We start from the raw sequence: 21,332 nt of genomic DNA on the forward strand, positions 1-21,332 counted from the left end.
CTGGGTTAGAGGTTTGTGCCAATGACCAGCCCCTTTTCTGAGATTGGGAATATAGGTGCAGAGTCAGTTTCTGATAAATGCAGATCTTGTAATTCTCAACATAGTCTCAGTGGATAAAATCATGTTTTTTTTCTTTCTTACAAGAATCTGATTTAGAAGGAAAAAACATGCATTTGATGCTTATGGATTTGGTCTTAACCCAGATGAAGACAGCATTACCCACTATTATAGAGGTAAACTAGAAGTGTTATTTACTTACAGTTGGACAAAGATTACATAGTTGTTAGTAGATTTTAAAACAAGGATATGCCTAAGCAGAAAGTCACCATTTTGAGAGCATGGACATCACCCCAAAACTATAGCATGCTGCTTCATGGATAGAAACATACTCGTCAGCTAACTTCTGTTTCCACATAAAATCATTTTTCTCATCCTTTAAGACAATCTTATATTGTCTGGTTACAGTGTTTAATTTCTCCTGTAGTTCTTTGTTATTGATATGAACATGTTTCAGTTTTTCAGCTGTCTAGAAAAAAATCAACAGATATTCTCACTCAAAACCTCTTTGACTAAATATTATGCTTGCTTCTCATTAAATATTTCTATTTTAGGACAAAAATAGTATACCCATCAATGTTCTGAATGAAGTAAGGTTTTGGGCTTACATGTCTATTGAATTGCTTCAAATGAGGCAAGAAAATTAAGTTTATTATGAATGGTGAATTAAATTCAACTAAACTTAGCTGAATTAAAAAAATTCTTAAATAGAACTAGCAAGATAATGAGGAATTATGTGGCTTAATTCTGTAAGAAAGCAAGAGTCTACAGTGGTAATTCTAGCAAACAAAACTCCTTTTCCTCATAGAACTTTTAACCATAAGGAGTGAACCCTTGGAAAATGAGTTTTGGTTCCCTTACTTAACAAAAGGATCAGAAGCCAACACTCAGAGTTTATCCAGGTGTTGAACCCAATACACCTCTCACCACTTCAGTCTGGAATCCCCAAAACATCACCCTCTGGAGAAGGGTGGATTGGAAGCTCACAAACCATGGTCCAGCTGCTTTCTTTCACCAGGGAACATAAAGGTGGATCAAGGTGGTTCAAGACAGGTAACACCCCCAGGCACCTGACAAGTTAATGAAAACCTGTTCCTGAGGAAGACACCATCATCCTAGACCTTAAGTTATTTCTACAAACATGATTTTTAAGTACAATGTCCAGTGTATATTTTGCTACCAGGAAAATAAGGAAATAAGAGAGCATGAACAAAAACAGGCAGAAGCAGATTACACAAATAGACCTACAAAAAACAACAGATATTGGAATTAGACATTGAACTATAGAAAGACTATGTTTATTCTAATCGAAGAAATACTAGACAAGCTCAAAAAATTATGGCCAGGAATTAAAAGCAGCAAAGAGTGATAACAAAGATTTGAAAATTACCAATTGAAAAGAAGAACCAAAATTAGAAACTCAAATAAGACCATTCTGTTGAGAATGAAAAAGAAGGATAGAAAAAGGAGAAAATACAGAATAAAAGACACAATGGAGAGAGAATATCTACCTGTATTAGTACAACTAGTTATATAATATATATACATAAATAATTGGAGTTGCAGAAAGAGAGGAAAGAGAATGGAATGAGAGACATGTGAAGGAGGATGCACTTCCTTCTCAACTCTGGACTTGCACTAGGGACTTGGGGGACACGAAAAAGACATATGGAGTCTAGACATGTAGAGACTCTTTGTGAGAGACATGGTGAGACACACATGGGGAGGCTGACAATGGCAGATTATATCTTGATTTGTACTTTAATTTTGTTCCTGTCATCTCAGATTTGCCTGGCCCCGTTTGCCACTTTCTCATGGTTCCCTGCCAGATAGTGCCTCAGACTTGTGGCAAGCTTCTGGACCTCAGTGGCCCCATTTTGGGCCAACTCTGTTTGGCTGAGCATTTACCCACGAGGGGATGGATAACTTCGGGTGTTTCATTGGGAAACTACATCTTTTCTCTTCTTCCCTCTCTATGCACAAAATTCTATTAAAGCTCTCACTAGGCATATGCTTTGTCTTTATGTGGCAGGGGGCAGAAACCATTTAGAGCATGCCAGTTTGGGGTTCCTGTGGTAACCCTCAGCCTGCCCACTAACATAAGAAATTATTTTTAAAAAATACTAATTTGGGGGCCTCCTGGTGGTGCAAGGGATGAAGCACCACACTACGAAGCAGTCTGCAGCCTCTGCAGCACAAGTTCATTCCCTAGCCGGCCAGGGAGCAACCCACATGGTGCAGCAGACCTCTCCTGTCTCCCCGCTGCTCCCTTCAGCAATGTACCTTGGTAGATCTGCCTGTTCTGTTCCCCACTCTGTCTCTGGTGAATCCTCTCACCCCCCTGAATCTCTGGCCTGTACCCCAGCTCTTGTATGCATAAATGAATAAATCTTAAAAAAAAAACACTACTAATTAAGGCAGTATGGTTTTAATATGAGGAAAGACAAATAGTCCAAATGAACACAATAGTCTACAGATAAACACACATATTTATGACGCATTTAAAATCCACACTTGATTTATAACAAAAGTGCTCCGCAGTATGGAGGAAAACACTGTCTTTTCTTTAAACTGGCATTAGTTAATTGGGCAGTCTTACAGAAAAATACACATACAGAGAGATTGTAAATGGCTTGTAATCCTAAATGTGAATGGTCAAACAATAAAGCTTCTAGAAGATCATATAGGAGACAATCCTGATGATGTAAGATGCAAAAAAGCATTGGCCAAAAAGGAAAAGCCTGATATACTGGACTTCATTAAAATTAACAAATTATATTAATGGAAAGATAGATAAGTACATGATGACTACACATTTCCAGTATATTACTATCCCATATATGTATAATGTTTGTAACAAAAAAGTTAAAAAAAAGTACAATAAAATGTTATCAGTCAACTTGCCTCATATTACTCATGAATATTAAGAATGAAGTTAATTTTTAGCCCAATGGAAATAATAGATGGGTTAGAACCCTGTTCTCTTTTTTTTATTTATTTATGCATACAAGAACTGGGGTACAGGCCAGAGGTGTGGGGGGTGAGAAGATCCACCAGAGACAGAGTGGGGAACAGAACAGGCAGATTGACTGAAACACACTGCTGAGGGGAGCAGCGGGAGAGTCAGGAGAGGTCTGCTGTGCCATGTGGGTAGCTCCCTGACCCAGGATCGAACTCGTGCTGCAGTGCCTGCGGTTAGCTTCATAGGTTGCTTCTTAATCCCTTGCACAACCAGGGAGGCCCAGAACCCTGTTCCCTTTGATGTAGTCACTTGCACTTGTGGAGGCTGGCTGAGGGCTATGCATTAAAGGGAAACCTCTTTGCATTTGACCCTTTGACCAAATGAGTCCACTAGTTTGGGGTCCTGGACTGTTCAGACAGTCTGAGAGCTGGAAGCCGTGAGAAGAGCTGAAACCTGCCCAACAGCTCCTACAATAAATAAAGGGAAAAGCAAAAAATCCCTTGTCCCAATAACAAAAGGCAACTTCAAAAACCAACCGACAAACCTTGTATCGTTTCTGTCCCGCAGTATCCTTGCAACCAAAAGCAGCAGACAGGTCCAGTCTGAAGGGCAAGCCATCTTTACACTGATTGCTCACTCAAAATTGGAAAGAATTAAATTGGTATAACTCATTCATCTGACAATTGCTTTGATGTTCCTGCCTGGGACATGGTGACAGGCTTTTGAGAAAGGGTTGTGAAGCCATGATTTGTTACAGAGGGACAAAAATTTGAATATGGGTGACACAGTCTAGGCGAAAGAAACTGTGAGCCAGTAGGGTGAGTTACTCCAAGTCCTGTTTCAGCAGGTGGATCAAATCATGGACGGGTGAGCTCTGTACAAATAATTTGGCCCATCACACTGACAATTGGGCACCATGCTAGACAAAGCATTAGATCCTGAATAAAGATTATCTCACAGTTTCCCAGTGGGAGAAGGTTAAGAGCCCACAGGCTCAGTTGGAATTTAATCTGTCGCTGCACACCAGGGCATAGCCCAACTCAGAATGAGCTATGACGCTGCTGTGCTCCTCCTCCCCACCTTCTGGACCTACCCTTTAAATATCTCCCCCTAACTCCCTTCGGAGCCAGGCTAGTTTTCCTTTCCGGCATTGGTTCCCTCCAATAAAGCCTTTCCTGGCTCAACTACACTAGCACTCTAGTGACTTCTCTCCCTAGAGGGCAACAGACCCAATCTTTGCAGGTCAGGGCCTGTAACATGGATGGTAGTGTACCGAGAGGATGGATGAGGAACTTGGAGAGAAAGAAGGAGAACAAGATGGCTTTGTACTCTGCAGTGGGATTCTTCCCTGTGCCCACTCAAAATTCACAACAGATCAGGAAATGCTTATGGTGAATAAATTTCTATTAGGAACTATGAAAGGGATGCATTTTAAAGCCTGGTTCACTAGGGGACAAACCGGAGATAGACAAGGTAGGCATATATACCTGCCACTGCAAGTCCTGGTACATGTATGGGACAGTCCGTGTGAGGGGGTTGATGTGGGGGGAGAGTGGCAGAGAGGGGATCCCAAGAACATTTCAACTTCAGTGCAAGGGGCAATGGGAATTTTCAGTTATGTCTGGGATGCATGTGCGTGCGAGCGTGTGTGTGTGTGTGTGTGTGTGTGTGTGTACAGGGTCATGGTATATGTCCTGTTTTATATTTGTTACTCAATAATATGAATAATATTGATATTTTTTAATCATGGCTGTTTTGTTGGACTTTCATTGTATTTTCCCCCAATTGTTCAACTATTATAATGAAAACTGCACTAAATATCTTGTAGATGAATTTTCCTTTAGACCCATGGGTATGAACTTGTGCTAGGATATTGTGTTTGATCTGAGTTTTTTAAATGATGTCTCCTGGCAGTTAAATCAAATTCAAATATCTCACTGGCAACATTACATGCAATGTAGGTTGCTCTACTTTCCAGGGACCACACATACAGCAGGACAAAGTCCTAATTATTTAAAATAATTAAAATGGTGTTTGCTTTGGCAGCACATATACTAAAATTGGAACGATACAGAGGAGATTAGCATGGCCCCTGCGCAAGGATGACATGCAAATTCATGAAGTGTTCCATATTTTGGGGCACATATTAAAAAAACTAGCAACAACAAATGTTGGCGAGGATGTGGAGAAAAAGGAACTCTCCTGCACTGTTGGTGGGAGTGCAAACTGGTCCAACCACTATGGAGAGCTGTGTGGAGATTTCTGGACCTACTAAACATAGAGCTTCCACATGATCCAGCAATTCCACTCCTAGGTATTTACCCAAAGGACACAGAAACATCCATTCCAAAGAGCACCTGCACTCCTATGTTTATAGCAGCACTGTTTACAATAGCTAAGCTTTGGAAACAACCCAAATGCCCAAAAATAGATGACTGGATCAAGAAGATGTGGTACACATACACCATGGAATATTACTCAGCATTCAAAAAAGATCAACACATGCAATTTGCAGCAACATGGATGGCGCTGGAAGGGATCATGCTCAGCGAAATAAGCCAGAAAGAAAAAGAAAAATACCGGATGGTCTCACTAATAGCAGGAATCTAGAAAACTTAAATAAGGGACCAGGAAAAAGAATAAGTATAAGAAAGAAAATATCAAAATCAACAAGTAACTATGAACAAGAGACACACTATGGGGGTTTGGGGGGCGGGGAAAGGAGGGCTTGGGGTCAAAATAAGGGGGTTGTAATTGTATGGGGAATATAAAAATAAAATTTGAATTAAAAATAAAAAATAAAATAATTAAAATGATAAAAGGCATTAGCGATAGATATCCCTAATGTAAAATAACCATGTCCACATGAAAAGTTAAAAACATGGTTCATTTTCCCATGCACAACTTCTGTTTGTTCACATATTTAAAGTACTTTAGGAAAGAATAAAATCTTTAAATCATTACTGTGAATGGCCCTGATTATTATCAGTTTATGTATATACATATATATATATATATACTTTCAGAAAATTTTCACATTTCTCACAAATATTTAGAATATTAACTAAAAAGAAAATAAATATAATATAAAAGCCATCATTTCTATTTTCCTACCTCTTTTATCTTCTGCAAATATTCTTCTTTTCCAATACTTGATGCAGTTTCCAATTTTTCCTTGCTAGTCACAAAAAAATTACTGTGAACAAATGAAGCCAAACAGATTCAAGTTAGGACATGTTTTTCAGCAAAGCTACATTTACTTATGACATCAGAAACTTCCAGTCCCAGACCTTCCCGGTAGCGCAGCAGGTTGAGCACCACGCTGTGAAGCTGTCTGCAGCCTCTGCAGCATGGGTTCAATTCCTGGCCAGCCAGGGAGAAACCCACATGGTGCAGCAGACCTCTCTTGCCTCGCCCACTGCTCCCCTCAGCAGTGCCTTCAGTCAGTCTGCCTGTTCTGTTCCCTGCTCTGTCTCTGGTGTTCATAGTTCGAATTGGCCAAGCAAAATCCTCTCACCCTCCCATGCCTCTGACTGTACACCAGTTCTTGTATAAATAAATAAATCTTTAAAAAAAAAAGAAACTTCCAGTCCTATCAACCTATGTAACATATTCGTTTATATATTCATTAGAATGAACAAAATATTACTCTTGATTCATTCATTCATTCAATCATTCATTCATTTAAGAGGCAATTATTGTGTTTATCTTTTTTGAATGCTGAGTAATATTCCATGGTATATATGTACCACATCTTCTTGATCCAGTCATCTATTTTTGGGCATTTGGGTTGTTTCCAAAGCTTAGCTATTGTAAGCAGTGCTGCTATAAACATAGGGGTGCAGGTGTTCTTTGGAATTGATGTTTCTGTGTCCTTTGGGTAAATACCTAGGAGTGGAATTGCTGGATCATATGGAAGCTCTATGTTTAGTAGGTCCAGAAATCTCCACACAGCTCTCCACAGTGGTTGGACCAGTTTGCACTCCCACCAACAGTGCAGAAGAGTTCCTTTTTCTCCACACCCTCGCCAGCATTAATATTAGCATTCAAAAAAGATAAACACATGCAATTTGCAGCAACATGGATGGCGCTGGAAGGGATCATGCTCAGCGAAATAAGCCAAAAAGAAAAAGAAAAATACCGGATGGTCTCACTCATAGCAGGAATCTAGAAAACTTAAATAAGGGACCAGGAAAATGAATAACTATAAGAAAGTGAAAATCAAAATCAACAAAAAACTATGAACCAGAGACACTTTTAGGGGGGCGGGGGCGGGAGGGGAGGGATTGGGGTCAGAATGGGGGGGCTGCAATTGTATGGGGAATATAACAATAAAATTTATAAAAAAAAAATAAAATGAACTAGAACGCTAAAAAAAAATAAATAAAATAAAATGTAGTCTCTGTTGAATTCTAGCAATGTACACCTCTTTTAAATTTTTAAAAATCATTAATATTTCTCAAACTTTTAACAATTATCTCACTCCAAGGAGACTTTTTAAACGTTTATTTTCCTAAACAGCTCCCTCATGAAATTCAATGCTATAGATATTCTAGAAACTCTTTATAGGCTGTATGTATATCTCTTTAATACGTAAAAGTAATACAATGTGTTTGCTTGTTTTTGTCATCTAAGAAACTAATGTATGATCTACATTTAGCAGAATAAAGAAGAAATATGACCCAAAAAAAAAAAAGAGGCAATTATTGAACACCCACCTTCTGCAGGTGTTCTAGGTACTAGAGATAGATCACAGGCAGAGTCTCCATCCTCATGGAGATTATACTCTAGTGGTAGAGTCAGAATATAAGAAATGCTTAAGGAAAGATAAAGTATCATATTTACATCTTATCCTCCAGGATTTTAAAAGAGTTCCTCATCTCTTCCACCTTTTCTTCCCAATATTTTATTGATTCCTGGAGTTCTCTTATTTCTAAGCTGTGATCGCTGATAACCTATTGAAAATCCAATAAAAATATGGAATTCAATTATCACCAGATAATTCATGACAGTAGTTCAATTCAATAAATATTCATGCATTATCTATTCAACTTTCATATTGGAGATGTCCTTGTCTAAAAAACAAATCTATATTCTTTCTTCGTAAAACAAAGTTTGACAGAAATACCCTGAAATTATCAAATAAAAACAAAATATGGAGGAGAGAACAACCAAAAGTAGCAGTGAGAGTGTGAAAAATATAAAACAACATTCAAGACATGAATTCATCTTGTCAACCATTTAAAAAGCATGAAACAAATCCCATATTTTCATAATGAATGTCAGAATATTATCCCAGGATCGAGAAGTAGTATTATTTTAAAAAGGTAAATAAAAGATCTTTTGACTTAATTGATAGCTAAAAAGATTTTTTCATTCTTAATATTTGATTGGTGTTTTGGAAATGGAAAAATTAGGTACTATAAAGAAATGTTAGCATGATTTAAAGGAAGGAAAATACACATGCAGAAGATTAAAACTGAAACATTTTTTTTCACAGTACAGTTTTGGAATAAAAGAAAAGGGAAGCCAAACTTATCAAAGCCTTGGGTTCACATTTTAGCTTGCAAGAGAGAAGGGAGCTAGAAGAAAGACTGATGAAAATATTTGCTCTTCTCTCAGGCAGAGTCACCATGCGCAAATTATTTTTAACACCAGACTGTCCACAACACCACAGGGTCAGAGAAACACCTGCTGAGAGCACAGAGGCCCTTGTTCATGCCAGATGAGATGTGGGGGTGATGGAGTGCTACGACTCCAACAAACTATTTCTTCCTTTAAAACACCCATACGGGGCCTCCCTGGTGGCACAAGGGGTTAAGCACAGCCCAGTGAAGCTATCCCCAGCCTCTGTAGCATGAGTTTAATCCTCAGCCGATCCCCAGCTGGCCAGGGAACAACCCACATGGCTTGGCAGACCTCTCCTGTCTCGCACCCTGCTCCCCTCAGCAGTGTTTTTCAGTCAGTCTGCCTGTTCTGTACCCCACTCTGTCTGTGGTGAATCCACTCACCTTGCCACCTCTGGCCTATACCCCAGTTCTTGTACGCATAAATAAATCTTTAAAAAAACAAATAAGATGCCCATATGACTAAACTTCTGGTTCACAACTGGTTCCAAAGATGATAGGGGTCTGAAATCCTAAAACTGCCATCAAAATTAGCAGAATGTCTAGAGGACACTAATTGCCATCAAGTCTGATATTGGTTACCTCCAGCCCTCTGTTCTCCCTGCCCTGGACATGGAGGTCACCACAAGAGTCATGTACCATTATTCTTTTCTGCCAACATCATATCAGCTTGACCTGGCTGCTAAGTTTTTCCAAACTGAAGGTACCACTTGAAGATTAATATGAAATTCTCTCTTGTCCCTCAGTCCATAGCCAAAATGTTGTTTTCTAATTTCAGGCAATGACAACAATGACAAACTTTACCAATTACAATATATTCAAACATAAACCTCACTTGTATTCAAACATAAGCCTTACACAGTAATATTCTTGCTTACAATTTACAGGGAGGAAACTTTGGGATGGTAGAGCCAAGATTTGAACCCAGGTTTCTGTGACACTCAAGTTTGTGCTTTAAACACTATTCTCCACTATCACGGTGGGAGGAGGGGGGTGGGCTGGATTGTGGGTGGTGGTGAATGACCCTGGAGGTGAGTTTATCCCTGCCACCTCCAAGCATTATCGGATTTGGCCTTCAAGATTTTTGCAGTCCAGGTTAAGAAACATATACTTCATTTTCCCAGGTTAGGTTGGTGGTGTGTTTGACTTAGCAATTTATGAGATAAATTTAGCAATTTATCTCTCAAAATTGGAGATATGAGCTTGGATATCAGATAAATCTGTTTTATATCAATATAATCTGTATGTTCTGCTTTGGGTCTAGCCCAACTCATGTTCCTTAATATGATGAAATTTTAAAAGCAGATAATGATTTTTAAAAATGCATAGATTTAGTGAAATTTTAAAAAAAGATTTATTTATGCATACAAGAGCTGGGGTGCAGTCCAGAGGTGCGGGGTAGAGGGGTGGCGGGGTGAGAGGATTCACCAGAGACAGAGTGGGGAGCAGAACAGGCAGACTGACTGAGATACGCTACTGAGGGGAGCAGCAGGCAAGACAGGAGAGGCCTAGCCAGTTGGCCAGGGATCAAACTCGTGCTGCAGTGGCTGTGGATAGCTTCATATTTCTGCATCTTAACGCCTTGTGCCATCAGGTAGGCCCCATTTGGGGAAATTTTTTGATTTTACTAATGTTTTGTAATTGGATATCATGATAAATATATGGTAATTACAATGACCAGAACTTTTTTGATCAGAATTAAAAAATAGAATGCAATTAATGAAGCGTTCAGTAGTAATATGATGTTTCTTATTACTGTAGCATCATATGCTTTCCCAAGTAATTCTCAACACAGATAGAAATAAATGCACTAAAGATTCATTATTTCAACTAATATGATAAAGTAGTGTTAACATTAACTTCTTCAATTAGAGTCACCTCCACAAGCTTCAGTTTTCATATCCTTAACAAAATAAAATACTTATTACAGTGCTGACTTTTAATTGATGTTATCAATTTTTTAAATAGAATGCAGGGCTCTGAATATTTCCTAATTCAAATAGACAAAGTCCCCTTTTATGTTAAAGCTTCTGTACTCAGTAGAAGCTTCATTTTATTTTCATTTATTCAGGATTAAGGAATCAGCCCTTGGTTATTCATTTTGTGACATACAGTTTTGTGTGCATTTGGTCAGTGCCATGTGCATTTTTAAAATAATTTTTACAGTATTTGGCTTATCAAATACAATTTATACCTAAGGCATTTCAAATTTCCTTCTTTCTACTGTATTCCTGAAGAAGAAAGCACAATTGCCAGGGAATATTAACATTTCAAAAACATTGTCCCAGAACAGAGGCCACCTCATACTTGAAAAACAGAGTTTACTCTTTCTTACCACTGTCTTGGTAGCAACTGTTTCTTTTATATTTGTCACTTTGCTCCTCAATTTTTTCAATTCTTTCTTTACTTTATAAGTCTCCTCTTTCTTCAGGTCATAGAGTTTTCTTTGTTCTTCAATCTATAGTGACAAAAATAATAAACCAATCAGAAGCTTCGGGGGAACAGCAAAGTATAGGAAATCTTTTTTTATTCTGTCAATTTTTTTTTTAAGATTTATTTATTTATTTATACAAGCACTGGGTACAGTCAGAGGCAAGGGAGGGTGAGAGAATTCACCAGAGCCAGAACGGAGATTAGAACAGGCAGACTGACGAAATACACTGCTGAGGGGAGCAGCGGGTGGCAGGAGAGGTCTGTGTGCCATGTGGGACCCTCTCCCGGCGGCCGGGGATCGAACCAGTGCTGTACAGGCTGTGGGCAGCTTCGCAACCCAGTGCTCAACCACTGCGCAACCAGGGAGGCCCTATTCTGTCAGTCTAATTTATTTTCACTCTAGGGCCACATGCTGTATTCAATGTAAGCCTATTGACAAATTAAAAAAAAAATAGCTGGGTTTACTTGTTTGGTAGTATCATGGGAAAAATAGTGAACAAGGACCAAGCTGTACAAAGTATTGAAATAGAAAGAGCTTAAGATTACTGAGAGTAAATCATAAGAGCAGTTGCTATTGTTACCATTTACCAGTGGCAACTCTGAGTAAATGGGATAATTGTCAGTCATCTCTGCATCCCAATGAAAATTTGTGATTAATACATTTTGTTGAAAACTGGAATTCTGTGTTCCAACTTCGCCTAAACCTTCTCCCAAGGTCTTGCAATGATTGAAATACTGTTAGCTGACAGTATTTGTTTTGCATTAGGGGAGATCTTAAGGATGTGAACATGTCTGATACTTGTAATAGTTTTTCCTTCCTCATAGGAAGTACAGGGAATTAATAGGCTGTTGGGAGGCACAACCTTTCCTGTGTCTTTAGTGACTGACTCCTTAACATCTACCCAGTTGGCCTAACCTACACGTGATACTCTCAGGGATCCATGATTGTTCCAGGAGTGGGTGCTGTCTTAACCTGGCCAGATCAGACACAGCAAGAAGACTTATAGTTCCCAGATGGTGAAAAGATTTTCTCTTTCTACTTGGGTAAGGGAAGTATTTAGCCCAGTCGTTACTGGCAGCCATCTCGCAACCACGAGGGAAATGTGCCTTAAGATAAAACATGGGAAAGAAGAGGTATGGGCCCCCGAAATAACTAGTCCTGGAGTTTGCCCTACCTTGGGAAGAATAAATGCCCTTACTGCTTAATCCCATTTGAGTGAGGGCTTCTATTACATGCATCTGAATACATCTTAACTCCTGCCTTTTCCCAGGGAATTAAACCAGGGGTAGGCTGACTATTCCCTGCGTGCTAAGTCCCACCACCACTTGATTTTGTCATCACTCTCATTCATTTAGGTATTGTTTATGGTTACTTTGGGGCTAACATGGCAGAGGTGAGTCAAAGCTCTAAACATGTACTATCTGGTCCCTTTCAGATAAAGTTTGTGGACCTTTAAGATAGACTATTCACATTGTAATAAGGAAGAAGAACTTGCCATTTTTACAAATCCCCTATTTGAAGCCTGACTGGGCTTCCTTTTTTGAACCTTAACATTTATATTACGAATAGAAAGGAGGAACAAAACTTCCCCCTAGGATTTAAAATAAAGGACTTAGGACTTAAAGTTTGAAACTCATTCCTTCAATTAAGTAATATAGCTTGCCCGTCCTGTGAGGCTTGGCAGGGACTGCTCAGCACCAGTGCTGGGACACCGCAGTGACAAAACCTGTGCCTATGGGGCCTCCCTTGCTTGAGCAAATCTCCATATCCCACGCCACCACTGGCTGTGTTTTCATCCCAGGGGAAAAAAAGGGACAGGACGCCTCTCTCTTGGCCCCCTTTGTGGTAGAATTCATCACTGAGCTGTGCCCACATACACACTCCTCACCATTTGCTCCTGTAATTTAAGTGCCTCTTAAATTGTGCCTTCTGGAGGCACATAAAGTATTAAGAATCCTGCACAGCCTCATTGTGGCTAGGGGATGAAAACAGTAAAAGTCCTTTTGGTCCTTGTCTGGAATTTCCATTTTACTGTTATAACAATGAATGCAAGAAAGGTCTAGTCCAGGGCCAGGAAGCTGCTGCTGGTTTTGAGACATGGGTTTCAGTTGATTCCAGCACTGCCAATAAGCCCAGGCCAAGAACCTGGCTTCAATGCCTGAAAAGGTCTAGGGAGCTTAGCTTTTACAAGTTCTTTTGGGGGAGGTTGCAGACTGCCCAAGGAGTACCTTGCCAGCTACTTCACCATCTGCCTGTACAGGAGGGATGGCTAGGGCTGAGCTAGCGATATCAAAAAATAATCCTTGGCTTTAGGGTAAAACTTATGGAAGACACGATGCTTTGAAAGACAAAAAAGCTCAGACCTGATTGGAATTGATGAAGAGTGATGAAGAGCCCAAGTTTAGTCATGGAATCAGTCACCATAAGAACTAAATATTGGTCACTGACTGACTGACTTCCTCTCAATATTAAATCAGACATGAGAAAATAATTTGATAAATGCTCCTTTCTTTAAAGATAGATAGTAGATTGATAGATACATGACAGGTACATGATAGACAATTGATAGATAGATGATTGATAGATGATTTATATATACATGACTGATTGATTGATAGACAGACAGACAGACAGCAGGGTTGTGAGTTAGAGTCTAATTTCCTGCATCTGTAATCTGAGGTTATGGCACCTTCCATCCCAGAGAGGGCAACATCAGGAGCTCGGCAATGTCAACACGAGCTAGGGAAAAAGGGTGGGCAAAAGAGAGCAAAAGATCTCTGCTGGGATCAGCTAAGAAGGCAGCTCTGCCTCTTCTGGAACAACTGGAACAGAAAAGGAACCAGAAACAAAGAACTGACCATAAACCACTCTGATGGGGAGTTTTGATCATCATGAGCCAGCAGACAGCACGATGCAGTCACTCTCCCCTGTGCCCACCCTCACAGAATTCCTGGTTTCAAAATACTCTTCTCCTGAGCCCATGGGCCCCTCCACAGGCCGCTGCTCTCAGGCTCACTCCACAGGAGCAGCAGGTTCAGTGGAGCTGAACTCCTGGTCCTGTCTGTAGAGACAAGGCCTCAGAACTGTCAAGGCAACAGATGACATGGGGCAAATTCCTTGTCCTTCTAGGGGTGCACATGATCAAGGAGTCACCCCACTCTTACAAATCCTGTCACTCATATTTTTCCTGTGTTGCTAGTGACCACAAACATCTTCCCCGAGGGGCCTCAGCTCTCTCCCCATCCCAGTGTGCACAGAAGACACCACAGGGCGCTCTTGCTAGTCTTGAGGACAAAAAAAAAAAAAAAAAAAAAAAAATCCCATTACCTGCTTGGGGTTCTGTATAATTCTGTCTTTAAAAAAATAAATAAATCAAACCACTTACCTGATCATTCAATTTTTGCTTATTTTGCAAATATTCTGCTTTTTCTCTTTCTATTTGCTCTTCTACCTCCTGAGCAGATCTTTTTTGCTTTTCTATTTCTTCTTTATCCATCTTTATTTTGGTATAAGTCTCATTGATGAAGACCGTGATTAGGGCTTTTTGTGCCATTGCGTGATTGAGGGACAGGACTAACTTTTCGTGCTGGCACAGCAGCTTCTGTTGCTTTTCACTAGGAGAAAAGAATTGTTCATGGCATCTGAGAAGCATGGATCTCAGGAAAGGAATTTAAAGACTCTTCAGTGAGATAAGACCCCTTAAAGAGGGAAATTAAAAGGGCTACTTGTCTTAGGATTGTATGTGATTGCAGACACTTAGGGAAGATGAAGACAGAAGGAAATCCACAAGGGCTAACTTTGCAAGTGTTTACACTGCAAAAATGTCATGTGGGGCCTCCCTGGTGTTACAAGGGGTTAAGACACAACCTATGAAGCTGTCCACAGCGACTGCAGCATGAGTTTGATCCCCGGCCAGGGAGCTAACCACATGCGCAGCAGACCTCTCCTGACTCACCCGCTGCTCCCCTCAGCAGTGTCTTTCAGTCAATCCTCCTGTTCTGTTCCCCACTGTTTCTGGTGAATCTTCTCACTCCCGATACCTCTGACCTGTATTGTACCCCAGTTCTTGTATGCATATATAAATCTTAAAAAAAAAAAATGTCATGTGGTCCTGCCTCACCCCACCCATCCCACATACCAAGTAGTGACTCTGGGACCCTTTGATAAAGTATACAATAATTCAAAAGCAGTTCTGAACAGGGAATGGAATCGGGCTAGATGACGGTTTGATGTGTAACATTGCCACATCTATTATATAATCCTGAGAGATATAGTGAATCTGAAAACAGATTAAGATGCTTCTAGCCACCTTCTGATGCCACTGTCTCCTAGGCAGGGCCCAGGAGTAAGCCGCCTTCCACAGATGGGTGGGAGTCAGTGGGGGAGGGAGCTAAGTGCACTTTCACTATTCAGAGGCTGCTTGAAACCTATTGTGAACCTTCACATCTTCTCCCAACTGCAGCCAAATCTGAGTGCAAGAGGAGACATTAACCTCATATATCCATCGCTGGTCCTATCTAGCAGAGAAAGACCTTAAGATTGTGAGAAACATCTCTCCCGGCACTAACAATGAAAGATTTGATGGAGGGACAGTTGGTGCCATTTCTTTATTTTCTGTTTCTAAAATCTTCTGCAATACAAAGGACTTTTCCTTTTTTTCTAGTTCCCAAGGCTAAACTCTTTAATCCAGGGTGTTGTGGTTCAGGAAAAGGCAAACAGATTGTTGGTACATTTATTTTCCAGAAGGCAACTCCTCCACAGAGATGCAAGAAAAAGCAAGCCAGCTCAGAAGGGTCAGGAAAGGAGGCTTCATGGGTCTAGTAGAGGAAGCCTCTTAAGAATGAATCAGCACAGGGACCAAGCAACAAGCAAAAGATAACACGTCAGGGGCCTCCTTGGTGGCGCAGCAGTTGAGCACTAGGTTGCAAAGCTGCCTGCAGCCTCTGCAGCGCCAGTTCGATACCTGGCAGCCAGGTGAGGGTCCCACATGGCGCGCAGACCTCTCCTGCTGCCCACTGCTCCCCTCAGCAGTGTACTTGGTCAGTCTGTCTGTTCTGCTCCCTGCTCTGGTGAATTCTCTCACCCTCCCACGCTTCTGACTGTACCCAGTGCTTGTATAAATAAATAAATAAATCTTAAAAAAAAAAAAAAAGATAACACGTCAAATCAAAAAACCTAACTAGACACAAAACACAGACAAAATAAAAACAGATTCTTAAACTCTAGGAACAAAATAGTGGTTACTGGGAGGACAGTGGGAAGAAGAGCAGACACGCCAGGGTAAGGGGGTTAGTTGCTTGATGGTGGATGGAAACTAGACTCTCGGTGGCCAGCATAATGTAGCTGTGGGGCAATGTGGCTGCAGGGTGTGGGCATATGTAGGTGGGTACACCTGGGCTGAGACTGGGCCTATAAGGGCAGCATCATGGGACGCCAGAGGGATGGAAAGAGCAGTGGAGAGAAAGAGGAAGCGAATAAGACCACGAGACAACGCCAGCAAGCCCAGAAAGAGTGAAGAGTCGCTGGGAGCTGGAAGGCCTGCCAGCCTCCCGGCCCCCTGGCCTCTCCCCTGCCTGTCATGAGCCTGGTAAACTCAATAAAAGCCTGGGAAAGCCACCATAGGCTCCAGGACTCCTCCTTCACCCGCCTGCATAGGATCATAGAGATCCTGCACCATGCCTTCCTGCCACTACAGCAGCTTATACAGATGTTGATTTACAAGGCTGTTCACCTGAAACTGCCATAACATTATAAACCAATGCTACCAAAAAAAAATCATTTGCAAAATACAAGTCTTCTCTAAAAAACAAAACCTAACTAGGAATATTATAATGGGTTGAGAAGAAAGCCTTCAGAAACCCAGTGTGGGGCCAAAGGAAAACCCACCCAAGGGGTTTGCACACATACCCAGGTTTTGAGGGCTGTTCAGGAGGGGCTCACCTGTCAGGGCACATGGGTGTCTTGATATGTATCTTTTCTTCAAAAAGTGGATGCAACAATGATTGTAGCTTGATGATGCTAGCTCATCAAGCAGCCCGCTTTATGTTTTTGATTTGTCTTTCCGCAAAGATTTGTCTGTACCAGAAATTCTCAGGACCACCAGTAGTGGCATCACCTGGGAACTTGTTAAAATGTGACTTCTTAGCCCCGACCCCCTGATGTACTAAATCAGAAATTCTGGCACAGGAGAGTCCCAGTAATTTGTGTTTCAACCATCATTCCAGGTGATTCTGATGCCTCCTCAAGTTTGAGAATCACTGGTCTGCAGGGGTGTGATGGGGCTGGCTGACTGATATGAGGATTCCGGTCTGGGTATCATCTCCCACCTCTAGAGTTTAGCAATGGATCACCTGCATCCTCTGGCAGCTGTGGCTAGTATGCACCCTGCACAGGTCTGCGCTGTGAATCCCCACCTGGGGTTACAGTATGCAGGATTTCTCAAACTATGTGATCACGGGACTTCCTTTTTCATGGAGCCTCTCCCAGAACAAGATCCCTGAGGGCCTACTTCAGGAAAATGGTCCCTCCCTAGGCCACCCAATTTCTAATGCTTGGGTATCTTGTTCACCAAGCAACCTTTGTGATTATTTTAGCTTCCGAGGAAGATTTTTTCACTATGCTGAGGGCTCTTTGATCATTTCTTATTCTGAAAAACTGACATTTACCTATACGTTAGTTTTCTAGTTTTGATCACACTGCTAAGTTATTATTCAGGGTGCGTTCTCCCCCCGCTTTCAGAATCCACCTCTTCCTCCATGAGCTGAGTAAGTCAAGACTTGTGATCCCCATTTTACAGATAGAGAAAGTGAAGCGAATAGGGGTGAATTGCTGGTCTGATTAAAGGAAATAAACAGGTGTCATATTGTGGGTCTGCTACTCTTAAATGGCCTGTTTGGCCACCATTTTTTGGTCAGAACTGCCCAATCAGTCATAGGAGCCAAACCTTGTAAGATGCCTTTCAAATCAACCAAGAGTTTAAAGCTTGATCACTCTGGGAAGGCAATGCATCTCGAGGTATGACCAGCAACTCTGGTGAGGAGGGGCGGAGGGTGGGCAAGCATGAAATATGACAAGGGACCCCAGAAGCTGATCACTGGAAAGCCTAGTTGATAAGACTGAAACCATGGCTGGGGAACTAGAGCTTGATCTCAATTACAATACCAAGTCATCAAACAGCTGAGAAGTGCCCTCTGCAGGAGGGCAGACTCACAACCCCTGAAACTATATATGACAGAGCACCTTTACTAATTTCACCCCTCCCTTTTCTTTTTGTCTTCCTTCCCCACACAACTGATGCTGTATAATTCTTCTATCAATAAAAAAGCCAGGATCTTGCTCTTCAGCAGCATCCTACGTCCTACAGCTTGCTTCACAACTCCCGTTTGTCAGTGCGATATTGTCAATGAAACATCATATCCTGAACCCTCACCTGGCAACCGGTCCTACTCGCAACCCTCCAATAGATTATAAGACTGAATATCTTTAAGTAACTACAGTAAATGTAACACATCTGACTTAATGCTATATTTTCAATATAATACCCAGCAAGTGTTCTTGCATTGGTGGGTGAGGTTTGTAAACTGAATTGTACTAGAAATGGAAACTAAAGTCACCCTGTGCCTCCATCTTTAAAGGTGGCATGTGAGGCAGTGTGTGATTTACAAACTGTCTTTGCTATTGGGAGGCTGGACTGCCTCTGAAACTTTATTGGTCTTCTGGCTGTCTCTCTCAGCTCCTTGCAGCCCAGGTCATCTCTACAAATGATCTCTACTTCCTAACTAGCCCTGTGCCAGTCAGACCAGGGGGCAACCTATCTTAGGAGAACTTCCCCACTCCAGCCCCAGACCCTGACTCCCTCAAGTACTGAAATAAAAAAATACCTACCCCAGTTCTTCATTCTTTATTTTCATATCAATTATTGTCCCCTCCAGAAGCTGTATTTCATTATTCTGGTTTGTGACTTTTGTTTGTAATTTCTTTTTCTCACAAAGATTTAATTTGCGAGCATCTCTGACACATTCTTAAAAGTAAGTGGAAATGTTACCGAATTATTTGAGAAATAGCACAAGAATAGATACTGACTTTTCAAATCATGGGCAAGTGACAGCTTTCTCTGAAATATTCTTTTAATTGTGTTCCTGTACTGGTCCCCACTTCATCCCTTTAGACCCTGTTGATCTTACCCATTGGGGATTTCCTTGATTTCAGCAGCTGCTCTGTGACCAGGCTTCTGCAGGCTCTGAACAGCTATAGGCTGGTGCAGATGGGCAGCACCTGATTCCTGACTGTTCTGCCTGCTCCTCACTTCCTGTCTAGGATGTCCCTGTCACCTCCTCCAGGGGACTCCTTCAGACACCCATACCCATGCATGTGTAACCCAGATGTAGGAAAGGTGGGGAAAACTTGGACTTATGTATAGACAACACTCTTGGTAGTTGGGAAAATGCCAAGCGCTTACCCCAAATATAAACTTAGCTCAAAATGGATCAAAGACCTTAATGGAAGTTAAAATTACTTAGGAAAAAAACATAGGAGGAAAAACTTCATGACACTGAATTTGGCAATGATTTCTTAGTTATAACACCCAAAGCACAGGCAACAAAAGAAAAAAATAAACAGGACATCAAAATTCAAAGCTTTTGTGCATCAAAAGCCACTATCAACAGCAATGGGAGAAAATATTTGCAAATTGTATATAGTTGTGTGTCAGTTAACAACATTGCAGTCAACAACAGACAGTCCCAATAGGCTCTGCTCAGGTGTGCAACAGGCAATATCACCTAGGTTTGTGTAGTTACACTCTATGATGTTCACACATATGACAAAATCAACTAATGATGCTTTTCTCAGTATCCCCACTGTTAAGCAGTATATGATTACACCTGATAAGGGGTGATTACCCTGATAAGGAGTTAGCATCCATAATATATAAAGATCTTCTACAATTCAACAAATAAACAACTGGATTAAGCGATGGGCAAAGAACTTGAACAGACATTTCTTCAACGACATGCCAGTGACCACTAAATACTAGAAAAGATGCTTAAATTGCTAATTATTAGAAAAATGCAAAACCACAATGAGATGCCAGGTCATGTGTATTAGGATGGCTATCATTAAAGAAACCAATGTTGGTGAGAATTTAAAAAGGTTGAAACCCTGTGCACTGTCAGTGGAAATGTAAAATGGTACATACACCGCTGCGGAAAGCAGAACGGCAGTTTCTCAAGAAGTTAAATGTAAAAGGATATAAATATATCCTATATAATCCAGTAATTTCATTTCAATATAGAATACCCCCAAAAATTGGAAGCAAGGACTCCAATAGATATTTGCACACCTTTGTTCATAAATACATTATTCACAATATCTAAAAGGTGGAGAAAAATCCAAGGGTCCATGAAAGAATGGATAAATAAAACATGACATACACACACACACTGGACTATTGTTCAGCCGTTAAAAAGAAATTGTGACACATACTATAACATGGGTAAACTTCAAAGACAAGCCAAGTGAAATAAGCCAGTCACAAAAGGACAGATATTGTATGATTCCACTATATAAGATCCCTATAGTAGACAAACTCATAGACAGTGGAATGGTTGTTCAGGTCAGCCAAGCTGCCTAATTTAATTGTATAAACATCAACTAGGAATGGGCTGATCCACATATATTTAGTCCATTTAAAAACTAAATTTTTAAAATTCAACCTTTATATATATTATTTTCACTTAAAATTTAAGGAAAAAATATTATGGATCTCATTGTGCTTGTGTACTCTTTCTGGCTATGTTTTTCACATTAAACTCATCTTGTTATAAGTTCTTGGCTCTCTTTTCTTATTAGAAAAACTAAATTTTTACAGTGATAACCACAAAGTTACCTTCCAGTTCACTGTTAATGTTAGTGGGAAGAGTTTCCAGTAGAAAATAAAGTCTACTGAGTTCCATGCTTTCAATTTCCAGAAGATCTATGGTGGTTTTTCTCATTTCTTCCTGAAAATTTAAATGACATATTTACCAAGTTAAGACACTTAGATAATAAGATTGATTTTCTAAATAATAGTCTACATCTGTCTCAGGGGCTAAAATTTGATTTTCATTAAACATCTGCCTGTTTTAACTTGGTATAGCAAATTTGAAAAATATGCTATCATTGATTTTTTAAGGTATTGTAATTTTAATTTCTGTTGACTTTTTCCTTCAGTGCAGAAACCATCTTTCACTATGTAAATGTCTTTCTTACATCC

General features: G+C 40.5%; 1 protein-coding gene across 1 annotated transcript in view; it reads right to left on the reverse strand.

Annotated features, from left to right (window-relative positions):
• The window catches only part of CCDC175 (coiled-coil domain containing 175), a gene marked incomplete at both ends in the record, with an annotated part of 53,129 nt that overhangs the window by 29,346 nt on the left and 2,451 nt on the right, over window positions 1-21,332 (reverse strand). Inside the window, 8 exons of the mRNA XM_084240281.1 lie at window positions 390-526; window positions 6,134-6,197; window positions 7,865-7,974; window positions 10,982-11,104; window positions 14,466-14,694; window positions 17,162-17,243; window positions 19,068-19,100; window positions 20,967-21,078. Coding sequence (XP_084096407.1) covers window positions 390-526; window positions 6,134-6,197; window positions 7,865-7,974; window positions 10,982-11,104; window positions 14,466-14,694; window positions 17,162-17,243; window positions 19,068-19,100; window positions 20,967-21,078 — 890 coding nt within the window. The remainder of the gene's footprint in view (window positions 1-389; window positions 527-6,133; window positions 6,198-7,864; window positions 7,975-10,981; window positions 11,105-14,465; window positions 14,695-17,161; window positions 17,244-19,067; window positions 19,101-20,966; window positions 21,079-21,332) is intronic.

Source organism: Talpa europaea, assembly GCF_964194135.1.
Source record: "Talpa europaea genome assembly, chromosome: 8".
Lineage (NCBI taxonomy): Eukaryota > Metazoa > Chordata > Mammalia > Eulipotyphla > Talpidae > Talpa > Talpa europaea.